This window comes from Hylobates moloch, unplaced genomic scaffold (genome assembly GCF_009828535.3).
Source record: "Hylobates moloch isolate HMO894 unplaced genomic scaffold, HMol_V3 SCAFFOLD_1, whole genome shotgun sequence".
Lineage (NCBI taxonomy): Eukaryota > Metazoa > Chordata > Mammalia > Primates > Hylobatidae > Hylobates > Hylobates moloch.
Window position 1 is genome coordinate 69,389,028 of NW_026652276.1, and position 18,865 is coordinate 69,407,892.

An 18,865-nucleotide genomic window follows, 5' to 3' on the forward strand; every position below is an offset into this window, starting at 1 on the left:
AGGCCCCACACCAGGGAGCTCTAAAATCCAGTGCCCCTTCAGAGCAGCAATGCTCCTAATTGCCAAAAAGTGAACACAACAGACAAATGTCTGTCAACTGATAAATGGATAAACAAAATGTAGTATATTTATAGAATGGAATATTACATGGCCATAAAAATAAATGAAGTACTGGTACAAGCTATAATATGGTCAACCTTGAAAACATTATGCTAAGTGAAAGAAACCAGACGCAAAAGGCCTCATACTGTATGATTCCACTCAGATGAAACATCCAGAGTAAATCTAAAGACAAAGAAAGCAGATTCATGGTTGCCAGAGGTTGGAAGGAGAGGAGATGAAGAAGTGACTGCTAATGAGTTCAGAGTTTCTTTTAGGGATGAGGAGAATGTTCTGAAGTTAGATACTGATGATGGTTATCTATACAACTTTGTAAATATACTAAAAATCACTGGATTCTGCACTTTAAAAGAATGAATTTTATAATATGTGAATTTTGTGTCATTAAAAGATCCAATACCCCACCACACCAAATGGTTATCCCTTTCATATTATAGGAATTGAGATGAACACAATCATTTCTTGTCAACAATTATATTTAGTGAAGATACTAGATGTTATTTACAGAAGATATACATACATACAATTCCTACACATTAAATGTAGTCTGATTGTGAAAACAGGAAAAAATGTACTTCAAAATTACATACTAAATAAAATAAATAAAAAGTAATTATTTGGCACAATATCTATTATGCAGCAAATAAATAACTCTATACCATTGATTGAATGAACTATTTACAATCTTTGAAAGTGCAAAACAATTGCTGAAAATTAAGATATTTGTAATAACATTTAAGTCCAGAAAATATTTTTTCATCAGGTACAATAAATTTGTAGCCAATAGTAAAGGTTTTTAATGCCCAGGAAAACATTTCAATTTTGAAAAATGTTTTGTGCATATTGTGCTCTTCTGAAATGTTATTTTCTACTTTAACGCTGGCAAATTTAAGAACCTTGGCATTTCTTAGTGGAATTCTTATGTATATAATGCTGATTTGTAAATTTTGAAAAGTTACATTGTAAACATAAATATTATTCTATACATCATTCAGAAATTACAGACAAGTCCTCCCTAAATTACATAAACAGCCATAATGTTTCATAATAATGTGGTCAGGTTCTATTCCTTCAGAGGTAAGACGATGAAGATGGAAGAATACAACCTATAATTTGGACTTCTATAGATTCCTCAACACCTTCCCCAAACCCCAGGCTCCAAATCAAGATGTTGAGTTAAAATTTTACCCAAATCTATCCCATTTGTAGCACATCTCATCCCATAAACACTCTTAGAAAAAAATGTCAGGGGCTTGCTAGTTCTCTTGACAAGGGTATTTGTACCAAACTCTTCACGTGGGCCTTATTCAACACTTCAGCAAAGAAGATGGCACAAGTGGAAATGAAACAGGGTAACCACAAACTGGGGATTCCTAAGCTAGAGTGTGTAAGCTTTAGGCAAGTCAAATAATTCCTTCTCTTGCCAGGTAGCTGGTAAGCTGAATGCAGCCCTGAGGTGTCTCAGGATGTGTTTTTGCTTGTTTCGTAGAATTCTCTAGTGGCAATACAGTCAGTAGTAGCATAAATGGCATTTTTGAAAGATTATGGATGGGAGAAAAACTGTTGCTCTGGGCATTTGAAATGTCTATGGTCGACGAGGCTCTAATCTGTGTGACATCTGTGATAAAGTTCTCTGGTTATCAATCACATTTAATTGCCGTACATAACTCCGGACATCCTGATGGTTCTTATTAGCCTGAGCTGCATCAGGATCTGTTGAAAGAGGAAAGGGCAGAATTGGCATTTTGTAATATACGTATATAAGATACAATCTTACTTCTCCAATTATTTATTACATTTATCGTAGGTTCCTGGGTTCCCTCAAGACCTTTCAACACACTACAATCATTGAAACGTTTCCACTTGGTTGTTCCGTCTCCTCCTTCCTACCCTCCAATTTTCTTTTCTTCCCTGGAATCACCTCTTTTGATCATTCTCCTTTGAATTGCATGTTGTAAAAAAAAAAACGGCACCAGATTAAAAGGGAAGCATGTGTCCGATAGCCCCCGGGTATAGATTAAAATTGTTTCCCTTTCCAGAGGTCTCTGTGTCTCACACTCTGTGTCTCTGCCTCCTTTGATCCAGATGAAGACTAATGTCAAAAGACAGTTTTCATTAGCCCCTCACAAAAGCTCTTAACATCTAGGCCAGACTGAAGCAAGCCAGTGAGACTACAGAGTCCTGACTCCCCTCTTTACTTGCACACAGTATACAGCATTACTATACAGATTGTATGTTCTTAGAGACTGTCCATATTCAGAAAAAAAACCCAACTCACAGGCTGAAGTTATGACTTCTGCTAGACCTTTGATTCTTTGATGCTATCTGCTCCGAAAACTCAGCTACCATTCTATTCTGATGCACACCCCAAGCATGTGAGCAACTGAGGTTAACAGATTTCATGAAGATCAGGGCTGAATGATGAGCCAATGCACTCAGCCCTCGCAGGGAACGTACATGAATAAGGAAAGCCAGACTAGAAGGTGGTGAACTGGAAACACAGGTCCCTCTGGAAGTGATGACCTGGCTTCTGCATGTTGCTGCCATGGGAGAATCTGTGCCTAGAGTTGCCAGATCTTCCTTTTTTTTTTTTATTTTTTTGTTAAGAAATGGGAAATCTGGATTTCTTCTTCATGAATTCTCCCAATTTTAAAATGGTGACATTATATCAAAATAAAAGGGAAAAAAATGCTATCTTTAGACCCAACACCTCTGTGGGCCACCTCCATTTCATGCATCACTGCGTATGGCCTCTGGCCTAAGGGGACACCCGGAGTGGCAGAGCCAGACCCTGGCTCCTGACTGGGGTTCTTTCCACCACAGGACACTGCCTTCTGCAGTCTGGTTGCTCCGGCTAGATCCACACAGCACTCCCAAAGACAATTAGAATGCCACCTGCACAAGGGGTGAAGGGGAGTGTTGCAGGTCTGAAGGCAGAAAAGCAGAGAGAAGACATACATGCCCCTGCCCGCTATGAGAAGAAACTCATCAGTATAATTATCACATAGAAATAATACCACAGCAAACTGCAGAGCACATTGTGTTTAATTTCCTCCACTTCTCACTGGCAGTGTACTCTACATGTACAATATACTGTAATTACATTGTACACATTCCCACAGTGTTTGTGAATCTATTCCTATAGCTTTATCTATAGATTGTTGACTTCAGAGCTGAACAGCTGTTGTTTACCAGCAGTTACTGGTAACTTCAACAAATGCAGTGAAGTTTTTTCTTTTTAAATAAATTTTCCCCTTGGCTTCTCTATGAGGAGACATAGAAGAATGCAAGATTTACTTCCAAAGAAGCTCACAGAACAAAGCACATTATTTTATGGTTCTTGAGCCTCACTGAAATCCTTCTTAAGGCTATAAACCCCCTCAGGCACACACGATTTGGCATATAATTTCAGGGTCCCCCTTTATCCCCGTTGCTGAAGTCCATGGATTTGGGATTATAAACTCTGGTTGTAACTGGTGTCACTTATCTATTCTTGTTTTCACTTGTACAACTGCTTTACGATCACATCTTTAAACACAAAGTAAATTAATAGATGAAAACACAGGAGACGCTTTAATTCTGGCTGAATCCACATAAGAATAGTTGATGATATGCAAGGCTATTCACATTTTGGAAGTCAGAGAAGGCACAATCATTTGAATCAGTTGCTGCCCAAATCAATGTTATTTTTCTTATATTTTTCCTCCCTATTCATTAAAAAATGAACATTTAGTAGTTCTGGTGTCCCATGTTAGCAAATCTGGCCATGAGCCAGTCCTGCTCTAGGAAGAACAAACAACTCTGACTAATAAAACAAGAACATCGTAGTCTCTTAGCACTGGGTTTATTGGAGGAGATGGTACTGGTAGCCTCAGATTCATGTCTATGTCATAGTATCATATTGAGTTAATGAGATAAATTTCTTCAAGTGACTCATACAATGAGCTTAGCAAAAACCTTTAGTGTTCACCTTCTCACTTCCAGACCAGATTGAGGGAGCCAAAGCTCCACCCCCAAAGTCCCAGCCCAGAAGAAACAGTAGCACTGGTCTAGTATGACCATCTGGTGCTATGATGCAACTTAACTCCCAACAGACTAAAATTGTTATTTATTATTAGTAATCTTTTTATATTAAAGTATTATACCAGTTCTTGTGATAGATGTTCAGATTTTAAAAGAGCACCTCAAATTCATGTGGGAATACTAGAAATATAATATGAAATGCTGTTTTAGGACCTTTTACAAATGTGCTATAAACATTAATGCATTCTTGCAACACACTGAAAGACAATAAATATTATCTTTCCTGGTTTATAATTGACTGAACTGAGTCATCAAGGGCTGATGTGAGTTTCTCAACATGGAGCAATGAGTCATAAAGAGAGTTGGTTTGAGGCAGGATTTGTTAGCAGTCGTACTTTAGTTGTCTCCAGCTGCGCTGGATAGAGCAAATTAATTCTCTTTAAATTCATTCACAAAATAATATTCCTACGGTTATTTTCTAGTTTCACAACAATGTAAATATGTTCTAGTTTAAAACAGCAAAAAAAATATTTAAACTCAAGGCCCCTATCTCATGGAATTCATGGTCCAAAGTGTCTCTGACACAGTCAGATATTTCCCAGGCTCCAAGGGTGTCTCAATGGCCTCATTAAGAAGAACTTAATCACCAACATCTACAGTGTAAGAGGTGGCAGCACTTAACTTACTGAAGGGTTGGCTCCTGTAGTATCTCACTGTTCTGGCCGTATTTGCAATCATGCGCTAAAAGGAATATAGAAAAAAGAAAGATAGAAATTCAAGTAAGTGTACAGTACAATCCAAAAAGGAAAACAAACCATTTCTGCAATACTTGGTACCATAAGAAGTGACATGTTCTGAGATGTTGACTATCTGAAGGCAACTAGCTGATGTATAACTTAATTATTTCAAAGGGGTACCCACATACATACAAGGCATTTTCAGGTAAGGAATATTAATGGCATAACTCTCATAATTGTTGGCATTTTCCCCATGATGTAAAAAGCATCTATCATGCCTGAGACTGTACATTAGTGCTTTTTCACCATACTTTCTTGAGGTTGCCATGAATTTGTAAGAGAATCTGTAACTATCCTAGATTTGGAGAAGGGTTAGCTTGTTAAGTTCCTCACAGTAAATAAGACCCACTAATGAGGTATGAGATTATACTGACTGAACAGCAAGTCAAAATATTCTACCTTTACATTTTTGCTACACACTCTGTATTACTGACCTCTCTAATCTTCCAGCAAAAGTTTGCATTTTAATGTTAATCCTAATGATCTGATTCCCTCCTTCCCTCCTTTCTTCTTCCTTTCTGATTATAACATGGACATATACGCATCTTAGAAATTCAGAAAATAGGCCGGGCGCAGTGGCTCACGCCTGTAATCCCAGCACTTCGGGAGGCCGAGGCGGGTGGATCACGAGGTCAGGAGATCGAGACCATCCTGGCTAACACAGTGAAACCCCGTCTCTACCAAAAATACAAAAATTTATCCGGGCGTGGTGGCAGGTGCCTGTAGTCCCAGCTACTTGGGAGGCTGAGGCAGGAGAATGGCGTGAACCCGGGAGGTGGAGCTTGCAGTTAGCCGAGATCGCGCCAATGAACTCCAGCCTGGGTGACAGAGCGAGACTCTGTCTCAAGAAAAAAAAAAAAAAAGAAATTCAGAAAATACAGAAAATGTTGAGAGCAAAGTAAAAATCACTTAGAATATTACTTCACAGAGTAATCTTGTTAATATTTTGGCATATAGCCTTCTTGTATTTAAAAATATATAAAAACATGTTTTTCAAAAAATTTGAATTCATATAGTACATACATATTTTATTTTGATTTGAAATTTTTCACATTGCATTGCGACTATTTTCCATGACATTTGCATTTTAAAACACTTTTAAAAAAGCATGTATTCAACCAACTGGACAGATTATAACTTGACCTTTCAAAATTTGGTCACTAAGTGATCATCTTAATTTCTTTGTAAAGTTTTGGTTGCAATAAAGACTTAAAAGGCAATCTTTAGTGCTGAGCTCTAAAAACAAAAGAAAAGAGAAAAGAAAATGGACAGAAACAGAGACTCCTATCCCCTGGGGAAAAGCACTGATGAGACCTACGCTCCGTTTCTTAGCCAGAATGTCACTGTATCTGAATAATAGCTGGCACTCCTGGTCACTATGTATGTTTCAGGACACCTTACTGCTCAGGCTCTAAAGGGGGTCCTGTAGAGATAATAGATTAATTACAACACTAGCAGAAAATGGATAAGGTTCCACCCAGGGTAAGAGACTCCCTGATCTCTGAGCAGCTATGTTATTCTAGTCATCCCTTTCTTCTCTCACAGACCCTTGGCTTGCCAAAGTATAAGAAAATGACTTTGAGAAAGCTTACATAGCTTAAAAAAAAAATCATAGATGAGTCAAGGCCTTACAAATATATTATCTGCGAGCATCATAAGACCTCACTGAATGCTACTGCTTTGAGGACTCTAGAAAGCCTGAAGTGACATGTACCTGCATTGGATAATTTCACACACAAAGAGGCAATCGGAAAAGTTAGAACTTCAGGTCATCAAAGATCCTAAAAACTGACACATCCATCTGTTGATCGGCATGAGAAACATATCACAAATCCCTCCCAGAAAATGTAATGTACAATGTATGATTAGCCCTTGATATATGGAGCCGTGAAATAAATAGTAACTATGATAACTTCCCTGCTAATTTACTTTTAAGTTGTTTTTTCACTTCTCTAAAGGCTTTGCATCTTAAGGTCACAAGTATATTCCATGTAGAATTATTGTAATTCTTCAGATATTGAATGGAGTATAATTACCGAAAACCCTGGGAAATGCTGCCAGTATGCCCCTCTGAAGAACAATAAAACAATTAGCAGGGGTCAGAAACCTCTTCCTATACCATTTTGTAGGGAGTAATTGTTCTGCTTTTTAGTTTTGAAAGCTAAAACATTTCATTCTGACTTCGGTTTTATGCTACTCTTTACAGCTATACTCTGAGACTTCATAATTTTTAGCTCATTATGTAGTTTAAAATGTGAGAACAATTGTTTAAATCAGTAATTTCCAGCCCTGAAGTTCATTCTACCTTTCTAAATCTTTGATTAATTTTAACAATGGTTTTAATTTTGATATATCCTTTTTAATTGTTCTCAAAGATAACTTCAGTTTAACTTCGAAATCCAAATCTGGCTTTACAACGAGGTCCATTCTTTTCCTTTGTGAGGTCCGGACAATAATGTTTAATGGTGTGAACCCACAGTTATGATGTGTGAATCCAACTAGCATTGCTGGTCAATGCATAGTTACAAATGCTTTCACAAGGCCAAAGAAGGGTTAACTTAATATTTTAACTTCACCTCCTTTTGCACCCATTAACACATGTAATATTAAGCAGTTACTGACAACTACACCCAACTACAAGGCACTCTTCTGAGTTGCTGAAAGAGACTTCAGAAGTCACCTCCTTGAACCATCTCCAGAGTGCACAATGCTTTTTCTATAGCCTGCCTATAAACAGTGGCTCTCCCACTGTTTGAATGCATCCAGCAATGAGTAACTCATTACCTTCAAAAATAGCCTCTTTCATTGTTAGACAGCTCTGATTATTAAAACTTATCATTTTGAGTTAAAGTCTTTCTCCCTTTACTTTTCGCTCATTTATCCTTGGAGCTCATAATGCATTTGCGTAAGACTCCCACCGGCACCATGACAGTTTACAAATGCCATGGCAATGACCCAACAGCAAACACGTTTAATTTCTTTTTAACAGGACAAGTCTTCAAATACTTGAATATAACTGTTATGGATATCTTCACACCCCCAGATCTTTTCTTGTTCAGCCTAAATATTCTCAATTTCTTCAACAATTCTTCATAGGACAGTTTTGGTTCTCTTCCGAACCGTCTCTAGTATGGTGCCCTAGACTAAACAAATTGTAAAGTGCAGAGAAATTATGATCTTTCTTCTTTCCTTGATCTAGATGATGCTATACTGGGCCTACAGTTAAAAAGAAGTCATGCCACTGACATCTGTTGAAGTATTTATGAATTAAACCTCTCAGCCTCCTTCGCTGAGCTGCTGTGTGGATGCAGCTTTCTGCTCTGTGCATGTATAGTTGATTTCTTGGACCAGAGTGGAGGATTTTAAAAACTAAAACCATCTAGTTAGAGTCTATCTTTCCACAAACTTCAGCCTATGTTATTTTTGATGGCAGACAGCTGTTTATTCATTGGTGCTCGCAGTCTAGCCTGGCAGAAACGAAGGTTAAAGAGATATAGGCTTCATTATCCAACTGCTGCAGCACCGGTGAAACCAAAAATTACACCCTGTGCTTCACGGTCCTGCCACAGCAGGTTGGCCTGCCTGGAGCTGGCCAGGAAATTTTCTATAATGCCAGGCCGGGGGGGAATGTCTGACTACTCCAAAGCACAGATTCTCATCTTTTTTTCCCTCGTAGCCAGCCTGAGGTTTATGACACATTCCCATGAGCAAATAGCTCATTAAGACAGCAATTGGTAATTCAGGAGTAAATGTGGGGCAAACATGCCCCACATTAGAGCGCCTCCTTTAGAAGGCACTCTGGATCCGTGTAGGGGAACAGATTGAACCCTCCTGTTGCCACACTTAATCTGATGTTTCTTGGGACTAATCCTAAGTACAGGTCTTCGGAGCTTATGTGCAAAAATGAATATGTTCCTACAGTTCGTGGCCCACAGGGCTTTGAGATGGGCCCAACTGAAAGCTGATGAATTCCCCTCAGGACATGCACTTGAGGAGGGAAGTGCAGAAAGGAAAAACGATGTGGTGAGTGAAGAACTCCGTGACTATGTCACACGTCTATTTTTCTTTAGAGCTGAAAACAGAGGGGCACAGAAGTAGATGTCCTTCCTGGGGCCTGTGTTGCAGAGTGGAGGTAGAAGATCAGCAGGATTTGTTTTCCCAGCCTTGGTCACCACCCTGCTGATGTAGCAAATAAACCAGCCCAAACCAGCTAGGACTAGGAATTATAATGCATTCGCATAAGACAGCCCACCCCCCGACCCCCCAGCGCCATGACAGTTTACAAATGCCACGGCAATGACCGGGAAGCTATCTTAGATGGTTCCAGGAACTCCTGGCCCCTTTTCCAGAAAGTTTGTGAAAAACCCGCTCCTTAGTTAGCATGTAACTAGAGTCGGTATAAATAGAGCCGGCCAGCACTCTGTGAGTGCTACTCCATGCTACCCTGCCTATGAGACAGTGCTGCTCGGTCTATGGAGCAGCTGTTTTCCTGTATACTGTTTCTCTCATGAACTTGCTGTCCTTCATTGTCAGCTCGCTCTTAAATTCCTTCCTTAGGAAAGCCAAGAACTCTCCCCAGCTGAGCCCCAATTTAGGGGTCAGCCTGCATCAGAGTGACCAGTACAAAGACACCATCCAGAGGAAGGGGTGACCACTGTCTGCACCTCGGCCTGGCACAAGCCAGAGGCGCTGAGGCCAGCATCCTAAACACAAATTTCCCTCAAGCTCTGATGCAGGGAATTTCCCTTGAGTCCGCTGAGGTATCAGAGGTACCTTGTTCTCAGACTGGGCCTTTGCGGCCTGGCTCTTGGCAGGCGTCACCCTTCTGTGGTGTCCTCCCCTCAGGAGCAGGCCAGCCAAGTTCCACTTTCACTCCTATAAAGACATGACATAGCCTACCAGGACTTTGTGGCTGCCTCTACCTTCCTGGCCAGCTTGCACTGACTCTTGTGCCCTAGTCCAAGTTCCCCTTTGCTCTCCCACTGAGGAAGAGGAGAAGACTTTATTCTTCAAGTTCTGACCGGCAGGCCCTCTAGGCCACGCCACCTCATTGGTGCCACTCTAGGACCTCTCGCTTCCAGACAGCGGCCACAATAGCCTTCCTCTTAGCCTGTTATTCCGCCTCTGCTCAGATCCCTCAAGAAGTGGCTCCTCACCATCAGGCCTCTTCTAAATGCCTGCCCTCAACAGTTTTAATCTTTCCTTCTGTTGCCCCTTAAGATCTTTACCATCCTTGCTCTTAATGTTTGCAAGATTGCTTTTTCTTACATTTCTGCCTCTACTGATTTGACTCTGTCTCCAGACCTATGCCTGTCAAATACATAGGATCTTTGTTAATTACTCCTTGCTTAGCATGTGTAAAACCACATTTACACCATTTGATTATTTCACTCAGACCTCCACATATTTGGGACAAGAATTTTTTTTTCACAAGATCCAGAAATACAAAGTGTCTCACCTAGCAAAGATTGTGCCTGTGATAGCAACCAAATGGCAGGGCACAGTGAGGACGAGAGATAAAAGGAAACTGAAGCTGAACTAGCCTTCACTGTTGCATCATTGAGGAGGAGCCCTGAGTCTTGTCTCCCTACAGATCTTTAGTATCCAAGAGGTGTGTGACATGCAGATACGCATGTGTGTAACACATGCATGATGCTTATGGTATGTGGTACATATGATGACCATGGGAGAAGACAGTTCAGGTGCCTTTCCAGGCACGTGTAGAGCATGTATACCTCTATGTACTCAGGGAGGGACACTGGAGGACAGACACAGCACCACAGGGAGGAGGCGGGACAGAATAATGTCTGGTTAGGAACAGAGGCTAAGGGAAAGTCATCTTTTGTAATGTCTCAGTTACGCAAAACACTTTGGGACATTTTGGTTAATCCAATTTTCTTTCCTTTTTTTTTTTTTTTTCAAGATGGAGTCTCACTCTATTGCCCAGGTTGGAGTGCAGTGGCACGATCTTGGCTCACTGCAACCTCTGCCACCTGGATTCAAGCAATTCTCCTGCCTCAGCCTCCTGAATAGCTGGGATTACAGGCGCCTGCCACCACGCCTGGCTAATTTTTGTATTTTTAGTAGAGATGGGGTTTTACCAGGCTGGTCTTGAACTCCTGACCTCATGATCCACCCACCTCAGTCTCCCAAAGTGCTGGGATTACAGGCGTGAGCACTGCGCCTGGCCGATTAATCCAATTTTCTAATAAAATAGAAAACACTTTTGGATTTATTACATAAAATATTTGAAAAATGCTTTTGTGCACGAAGCCCAACACTGAAACATTAACATTTTATTCAACAAGTACTTCTTGCATACTTATGATGTGCCAGACATTTTTATGGGCGCTGGGGAAATAATGCGTCAGATATTTTTATGGTGCTGGACAAATATCAGTGGACAAAACAGATACCTGGGCCAGGGCACTTACATTCTGGTAGGGAAGACATTGAAGAGGCAGGAAGATAATCTCAGGCTGTGAAACCCCTATCAAGGCAAGGTTGTGTTGGAGAGTGCTGGGTGTGGTGGAACGGTGTTACAAGGAGGTCAGACATAGCACCACAGGGAGGAGGGGGAGATCAGGGAAGATGTGTGATCTTCTTCCCTTCCCACAAGGGTGGTCAGGGAAGACTATTTGGAGGGGGGACCTGTGAGCTGAGGCCTGACTGACGAGAAGCCAGACAGCAGACGACTGGGGGAAGACAATTTCAGGCACAGGTAACAGCTAGTGCAAAAAACCCTGAGGCCAAAAGGAGAAGAAGGCAGGCCAGTCTCACCAACTTGGACTGGATACAGAAAAGACAAAGTGTCAGATGAGGCTGGACAGGTGCTTAGGGCTAGTCTAGATATTCTGATATTATGTCATTGCATATAATGTGGTTTTATTTTCCATTGATAAAACTGCATGAAGTTTTCTTTCCTGCATTTTGCTTTCTGACGTCTTTTATTACTATTGTGACCTAGTTTTTATATCTTTTGTGGATTTTTGATATTTCATGTGTTTATGTTTTCTCTTCCCAACTGCAGGTAATCTCCTAAAGGCCCAAGGTTACTTTCTAGATGTTTATATTTCTTAGTAAATTCTTTTGCCTGGATACTCCACATGTTATGTTGTTTTGAAGCATACCCTTTGGAAATCTGCATTTAGCCTGGCCTGTGAAATCTATACAAAGATGTAAACTCTCAAAGTACTCCCATGGATTTCTTTTGTGTTGGAGAGGTCTGGGAATAGGGTGGACTTGAACACATAGATTTTTACTTAGAGATTCTTTTTTTCCATAGATTGAGGTAACAAGTGAAGTGCTCTCTCCGTGAATCTTATAATAATATTATTGGTGATAGAAAACATACTGTTGCTAATTATGTAATGACATGCTTAGTGATACAAAAATAAAAGGATTCAAAACATTTCTCTTCCTTAATGAATTGGCTTCTGTAATGTTTACAGAAGTATAAAAGTTTGCCCCATGCTTCTCATTCCAAATAAAATGACTACCTTAAAAATCATATTTATAAATAAATATACCTAAATGTGGGTATGTCTGAAATAGAACCAATCTCCTATCAGCATGCTTTATGCAGCCTGGGATAGTGGCAGGCGGCCAGCGTATTATCCTCTAATCCATTGCTAGTCTACCTGCTAAATGTTATAAATATTCATGTATGCCATAGAAAGCTAGGAAGGGCTTTATTCAAACATTTTTTTAATATTCCTTTATGTTCCCTCCAAATAAAAGAATGTCTGCTTTTTTTTGGCATAAGGATCAGGGTGTGAATTCTCTTTTGTTCATACGCATAAATCCTGAAAACCAATAAGTAACAAATTCTTTAATCCTTATTTCATACCTCAAGGGTGAAGATGTAGGAGATTGGTTCTATTTCAGAGAAATGTTTTGAATGAAGATGTACAAAATAAAAACACTTAGAGTTGGCATGGTGGTTTGCTGTGACTGTACAATGCTGCCACCAAGAAAAGGTATCTGTGTTCCTGGCTACCTTGGTGATCTCTGCCTCTGGCAGGGGCTCCCTCTGGGGACCCAGCCAACCAGCCCCACAGAGGCTGCCGGCTCTGCTCAGCACCTGGGCCTTGATGATGGATGACTGGGAAGTGGCACTGACATCAGCCTGAAAAGGAAAACGTAGCCTTTCCCAAGACGCACAGTAATAACAGCAGCCACTGACAGTAGTGGTGGTGATATGGGGGTAGGGGTGGGTTAGTTTATGGGGAGAAAATTTTGGAAACCTGGCAACATGCACCCTGCTTAGAAAACATAATCAAATCATTTTGAAATTTCATTTCATTTTCCAGTAACTCTAACTTGCGGAAGGACAATTCTTTTTTTTTTTTTTTTTGAGATGGAGTCTTGCTCTTGTCATCCAGGCTGGAGTGCAGTGGTGGGATCTTGGCTCACTGCAACCTCTGCCTCCCAGGTTCAAGCGATTCTCCTGCCTCAGCCTCCCAGGTAGCTGGGATTACAGGTGCCCACCATCAACCTGGCTAATTTTTGTATTTTTAGAGAGATGGACTTTCACCATGTTGGCCAGGCTGGTCTTGAACTCCTGACCTCAGGCAATCTGCCCGCCTCAGCCTCCCAAAGTGCTGGGATTACAGGCATGAGCCACCACACCCAGTTGGAAGGCCAATTCTAAAATCAAACTTTCTTATGGTAGAATTTCTCAAATGAGATAAAATGTATCATGTGGCTAGAACAGAGAACTAACAGTACTCTTTTGATATCCTTTCTTCCTTTCTCTTTCATATGAATAAAACCCCTTAACTTTCAGTGGGACACATGAATACTTCAAACAAGGGCTTCATGTTTTAGCATTCCTTTCATGGGACTAGGTTTCTGAGCAATAAAATATGAGGCAAGTGGTGAGTGTAACTTCTTCCCTATCTTTAAAAGGGATGAAGCATGCCTTCACCTTCTCCTTTCCCTTTCCCTGTGGTTGGAATGTGGAGGCGGAGGTTGCCATTTTGAACCAAGTGGATGCAAAAATGGCAAGAGAGAAGCCTGGGGCCTCGATCGCATCCTGTAGCAGGGCTACCATACCTGCTTGAACTTTTTTTTTTTTTTTTTGAGACAGAGTCTCGCTGTCTCCCAGGCTGGAGTGCAGTAGTGCGATCTGGGCTCACTGTAAGCTCCGCCCCCCGGATTCATGCCATTCTCCTGCCTCAGCCTCCCGAGTAGCTGGGACTACAGGCGCCTGCCACCACGCCCGGCTAATTTTTTTTTTTTTTTTGTATTTTTAGTAGAGACGGGGTTTCACCGTGTTCGTCAGGATGGTCTCAATCTCCTGACCTCGTGATCTGCTCGCCTCGGCCTCCCAAAGTGCTGGGATTACAGGCCTGAGCCATCGCACCCGGCCTGCTTGAACTTTTAAGTGAGAAAGAAATAAGCTGATCTTGCTTATGCCATCATTAATTTAGGTTTCCATTAATGAAGCTGAACTGCTTGCTATCTTAGCTATTCATTGCTTTTCAGCAAAAGTGGACTCTGTGAGAGCAAGATGGGAAGGATCTCTTTCCTTAGTGCTAGGCATGGAGGAATCCACTGCTCTGGGTATGAAGTGCAGAAACGGGGAGAGGAATGGTGCTCTCCTAGTATCCACTGAATGTGACCTTGACTTTTCCTTGCAGGTTATGGATGGGACACCAAGATCTCAAAACCCAGATGAAAAAACTTTTATGTACTCCAACAGATGGCTGGCTTTGCATACCTTGCTGTTCTTATTTGTTCAGTTTAGTTAACTTTGGCCATCAAAACTTCTTTAAAAAATTTTATTTTATTTTATTTTATGTTCCAGGATACATGTGCAGAATGTGCAGGTTTGTTATGTAGGTATACATGTGCCATTCTGGTTTGCTGCACCTATCAACGCGTCTGGGTTTTAAGCCCTGCATGCACTAGGTATTTGTCCTAATGCTCTCCCTCCCCTTGCTCCCTAACCTCCGACAGGCCCTGGTGTGTGATGTTCCACTCCCTGTGTCCATGTGTTCTCATTGTTCAACTCCCACTTATGAGTGAGAACATGTGGTGTTTGGTTTTCTGTTCCTCTGTTGGTTTGCTGAGAATGATAGCCATCAAAACTTCTAAAGCTCAGTAAACTCTTTAGGAAACCCTGACTTCTACATCTCTGTGCACATGTATATTTTATAGTTAAATGGGTGGCTTAGCCAATCCTCAGTTTGCATTTCTGCATAAGTAATCCAGAAGTTTCTTTACCCATTTGCCAAATCTTCCATTTCTGGAAAACAGGTTTTCTCTCTGGGAAGTCAGGAATTGTTTAATTATACATACTAATAAGTTAGCAAAGAATGTTGTCTACTTTGATCAAACAATTATTAAATTGACACGGGAATAAGATGTTCATACCCTGCCTTTGGTGTGAGGGGTGGGAAGGAAGACTGCTGAGGAAATATTTGCCGTCTAGTACAAAGTGTCTTTGAGGAGTGTGTACTCGTATTACTTCCTAAGAAGCTTAAGACATAGTGCCCAGCAATAGCTGCACTTGACAAGACTGGGCTTTGCAATAAGAGCATTCCCTGGGCTGAATGCTGCAGATCCTTACAGGATGACTGCAGGGTGTTTCAGATTCTCCTGGAGTCACACGTGCCAGCTTGATTTCAAGAAACAGCTAGAATAACAGTTTTCTGATAAGAAGTCAATAGCACTTTATGGCTTACATAATCCAGAGGTAGATGGGCCGGGCATGATTCCCATTTTCTGTTGGGGAAACCGACTCACAGAGAAGTTAAGGGACAAGTATAAAGTGATGAAACTGTGTACTGAACCTCATGTCTCCCAGACTCCAGGTCCTCGGCTTTTCCCACAGCGCCACATTCACACTGCAATTCATGACCGGGCAAATGCTCACCCACAGAGAGACAAAGCACTCCAACACTCCATCCACCAGGTTGCAGCCAAAGGATTCGGAAGACAATGATCATTCCATCAGCATGCACTATGCAGCTAAAGAAAGGTTTTGGCATGCTTTGCTTTATTGCTTCACAGAAGATAAGAAAATATACTGCAAAGTAACTTAAGCCAGATAACCCTGCTTTTCCCCCCGCTAGGAGTAAGGACTAGGAGGAGGGTGGCTAGAAAATACTGAATATGTGCCAGTTCCACATCTGTTGTGAAAAAAATTTTCTAGGCCAGGCGCAGTGGCTGATGCCTGTAATCCCAACACTTAGGGAGGCTGAGGCAGGAAGAGCGCTTGAGCCCAGGAGTTTGAGGCTACAGTGAGCTATGATCACAACACTGCACCTTAGCCAGGGTGACAATGAAAGACCCTGTCTCCAACAATAAATAAATATATAAAAATGTTAAAAACAAGATTAAAAACTTTTTTTTAATTATAAAGATTTTCATGTTCCTTCTCTGAACTTGAGCGAACTTTATTGGGACAAGCAATACACATTTAGATTAGTCCTCTACAATAAAGGTGCAGAGTTGCCTTTTACCTACAGGCACTAAAGTCAGGCTTGGCAGACAAACCTTTCAAAGGCATCCTGGGGCAGTCTAGCTCCACAAACCTTATAGCAAAACAACAACATGGAAGTCACTCAAGAACATTTGTGCATTTCAGCAACAGGCTGCCAAGGAGGAAACACACGGCATAAAAGCCAGCTGTTGCTGTGAACCACAGCACAAATACTATTCAATTTCACAAAAGAGAACTGACAGAATAGAATAGGTAGCCAATTTGAACCAAATATTTCAAAACTCCTTTATGTGTAACTACCTTTTTAACAGGGCAGCATATATGGAAATTATTTCCTTTATTAGAAAAAATGCAAAATTTATTTTAAAAACACATTGTGGTTAAGGTTATAATACCGCACATACCATTTTTTCAAAGTTTACTAGATTGTCAATGAACGTCTTGTTCCCCTCATGAGTAAATGTCATATCTGTAAAGAAATAAAAGCCACATTCTAATCACTAATGGAAATATGTCATACTAAGAAAGCACAATAGCACCATTAGATTATGCTGGCAGATTTGCATAACACTACAGTTGAAAAAAGCTGTTAATAGTTCTTTAATGCTAGGTGTTTAACTTTTTAAATCACTTCACCTGAGATTAGTAAAATTTTTAAACTAATCTTCTGTTTCACTAACAAGTTTTCCAAATCATGGATCCCTGCTCCTCCAGTCATCTTTCTGACCCTTTCTGAAATGTCAGGACTGAGAGGAGATGACAAAGACGGCAGAAGGATGGGAGCGATCATTTGTCCCTAAGTAATCAATCTTATCAAGGTATTGTTCATTTCCCTCCCCAAATACTCATCACCTGCTTGGCCTATGCATCTTATTAGGATTACCTTTAATGAGCAAAGGCATGAAGGGGATGAGAGGAGGTTCCAGCTTAGCTACCGTCAGCCTGTAGGCCCTGTGGTTCCTTGAAGGGTCCTTAGGAGAGAAAAAGAGATGATGGTAATGACTGGTGACAGATACACCACCCTTTGTTACCTCCTAATACACCTGCCTTTCACCCCACAATCAGGTGCAGTTGACCTTTGAACAACACAGGTTTGAACTGTGTGGGTCACTTATACATGGCTTTTCTTCTGCCTCTGCCATCCCTGACATGGTAAGACCAACAACCCCTTCTACTCCTCCTGAGCCTACTCAACAAGAACAGGACAAGGATGAAGACCTCTATGATGATCCACTTCCCTTTAATGAACAGTCAGTACATTTTTCTCTTCCTTATAATTGTCTTATCATTTTTTCTCTAACTTACATTATTGTAAGAATAGAGTACATAATAATACATATAACATATAAAGTATGTGTTAATTGACTTTATGTTATCAGTAAGGCCTCTAGTAGTCAACAGTAGGCTATTAGTGGGTAAATTTGGGGAAAGTCAAAAGTTATGCTTGGGCTGGGCATGATGGCTCATGCCTATAATCCCAGCACTTTTGGAGGCCAAGACAGGAGTATCACTTGAGCCTAGGAGTTCATGACTAGCTTGGGTAAAATAGTGAGACCCCAAGTGAGACCCCTATTTTTTTTTTTTTTTTTTTTTGGAGACAGAGTCTCACTCTGTCACCCAGGCTGGAGTGCAGTGGCGCGATCTCGGCTCACTGCAAGCTCCGCCTCCCGAGATCACGCCATTCTCCTGCCTCAGCCTCCCAAGTAGCTGGGACTACAGGTGCTCACCACCAGGCCTGGCTAATTTTTTTGTATTTTTTTAGTAGAGCCGGGGTTCACCACGTTAGCCAGGATGGTCTCGATCTCCTGAACTCGTGATCTGCCCGCCTCGGCCTCCCAAAGTGCTGGGATTATAGGCATAAGCCACCGTGCCTGGCCGGGACTCCTATTTTTTAAAAAATAAAAAATTATTTGGGAGGCTATTTGGAAGGCTGAGGTAGGGAGATTGCTTGAGCCCAAGAGGTCAAGGCTGCAATGAGTCATGATCGCACCACTGCATTCCAGCCTTGGTGACAGAGTGAGACCCAGACTCAAAATAATAATAATAATAATAACTTATACTCAATATTCCTACTGCATGGGGGTGGAGGAGGTGTCAGTGCCCCAACCCCTGAGTTATTCAAGGCTCAACTGTATTTCTGAATCAAATATAGCTACAAAAGAAAGGTAGACTTAGTTAAACAAATTGATTTGTATTTGTGTGTGTGTGTGTGTGTGTGTGTGCGTGTGTGTGTTGAGACGGGGTCTCACTCTGTCACCCCAGTGGCCCAGTCACTACTCACTGTAGCCTCCACCTCCTGGCTCAAGTGATCTTCCCATCTCCACTTCCTGAGTAGCTGGGACCACAGGTGCAGGCCACCACATCTGGCTAATTTTTGTATTTTTTGTAGAGACGGGATTTCGTCATATTGGCCAGGCTGGTCTCGAATTCCTGACCTCAAGTGATCCACCTTTCCTGGCCTCCCAAAGTTCTG

General features: G+C 41.3%; 1 protein-coding gene across 4 annotated transcripts in view; it reads right to left on the minus strand.

Annotated features, from left to right (window-relative positions):
• Positions 1 to 578: 578 nt before the first annotated feature.
• The window catches only part of RAPGEF4 (Rap guanine nucleotide exchange factor 4), a 333,867-nt gene continuing 315,580 nt past the window's right edge, over positions 579 to 18,865 (minus strand). For all 4 annotated transcript variants that reach the window (XM_032755351.2, XM_032755350.2, XM_058441092.1 and 1 more), the window contains 4 exons: positions 17,276 to 17,363; positions 16,797 to 16,861; positions 4,830 to 4,884; positions 579 to 1,833 (listed from right to left, as the gene is read on the minus strand). In XM_032755351.2, coding sequence (XP_032611242.1) covers positions 1,706 to 1,833; positions 4,830 to 4,884; positions 16,797 to 16,861; positions 17,276 to 17,363 — 336 coding nt within the window. In that variant the 3' untranslated portion in view covers positions 579 to 1,705. The remainder of the gene's footprint in view (positions 1,834 to 4,829; positions 4,885 to 16,796; positions 16,862 to 17,275; positions 17,364 to 18,865) is intronic.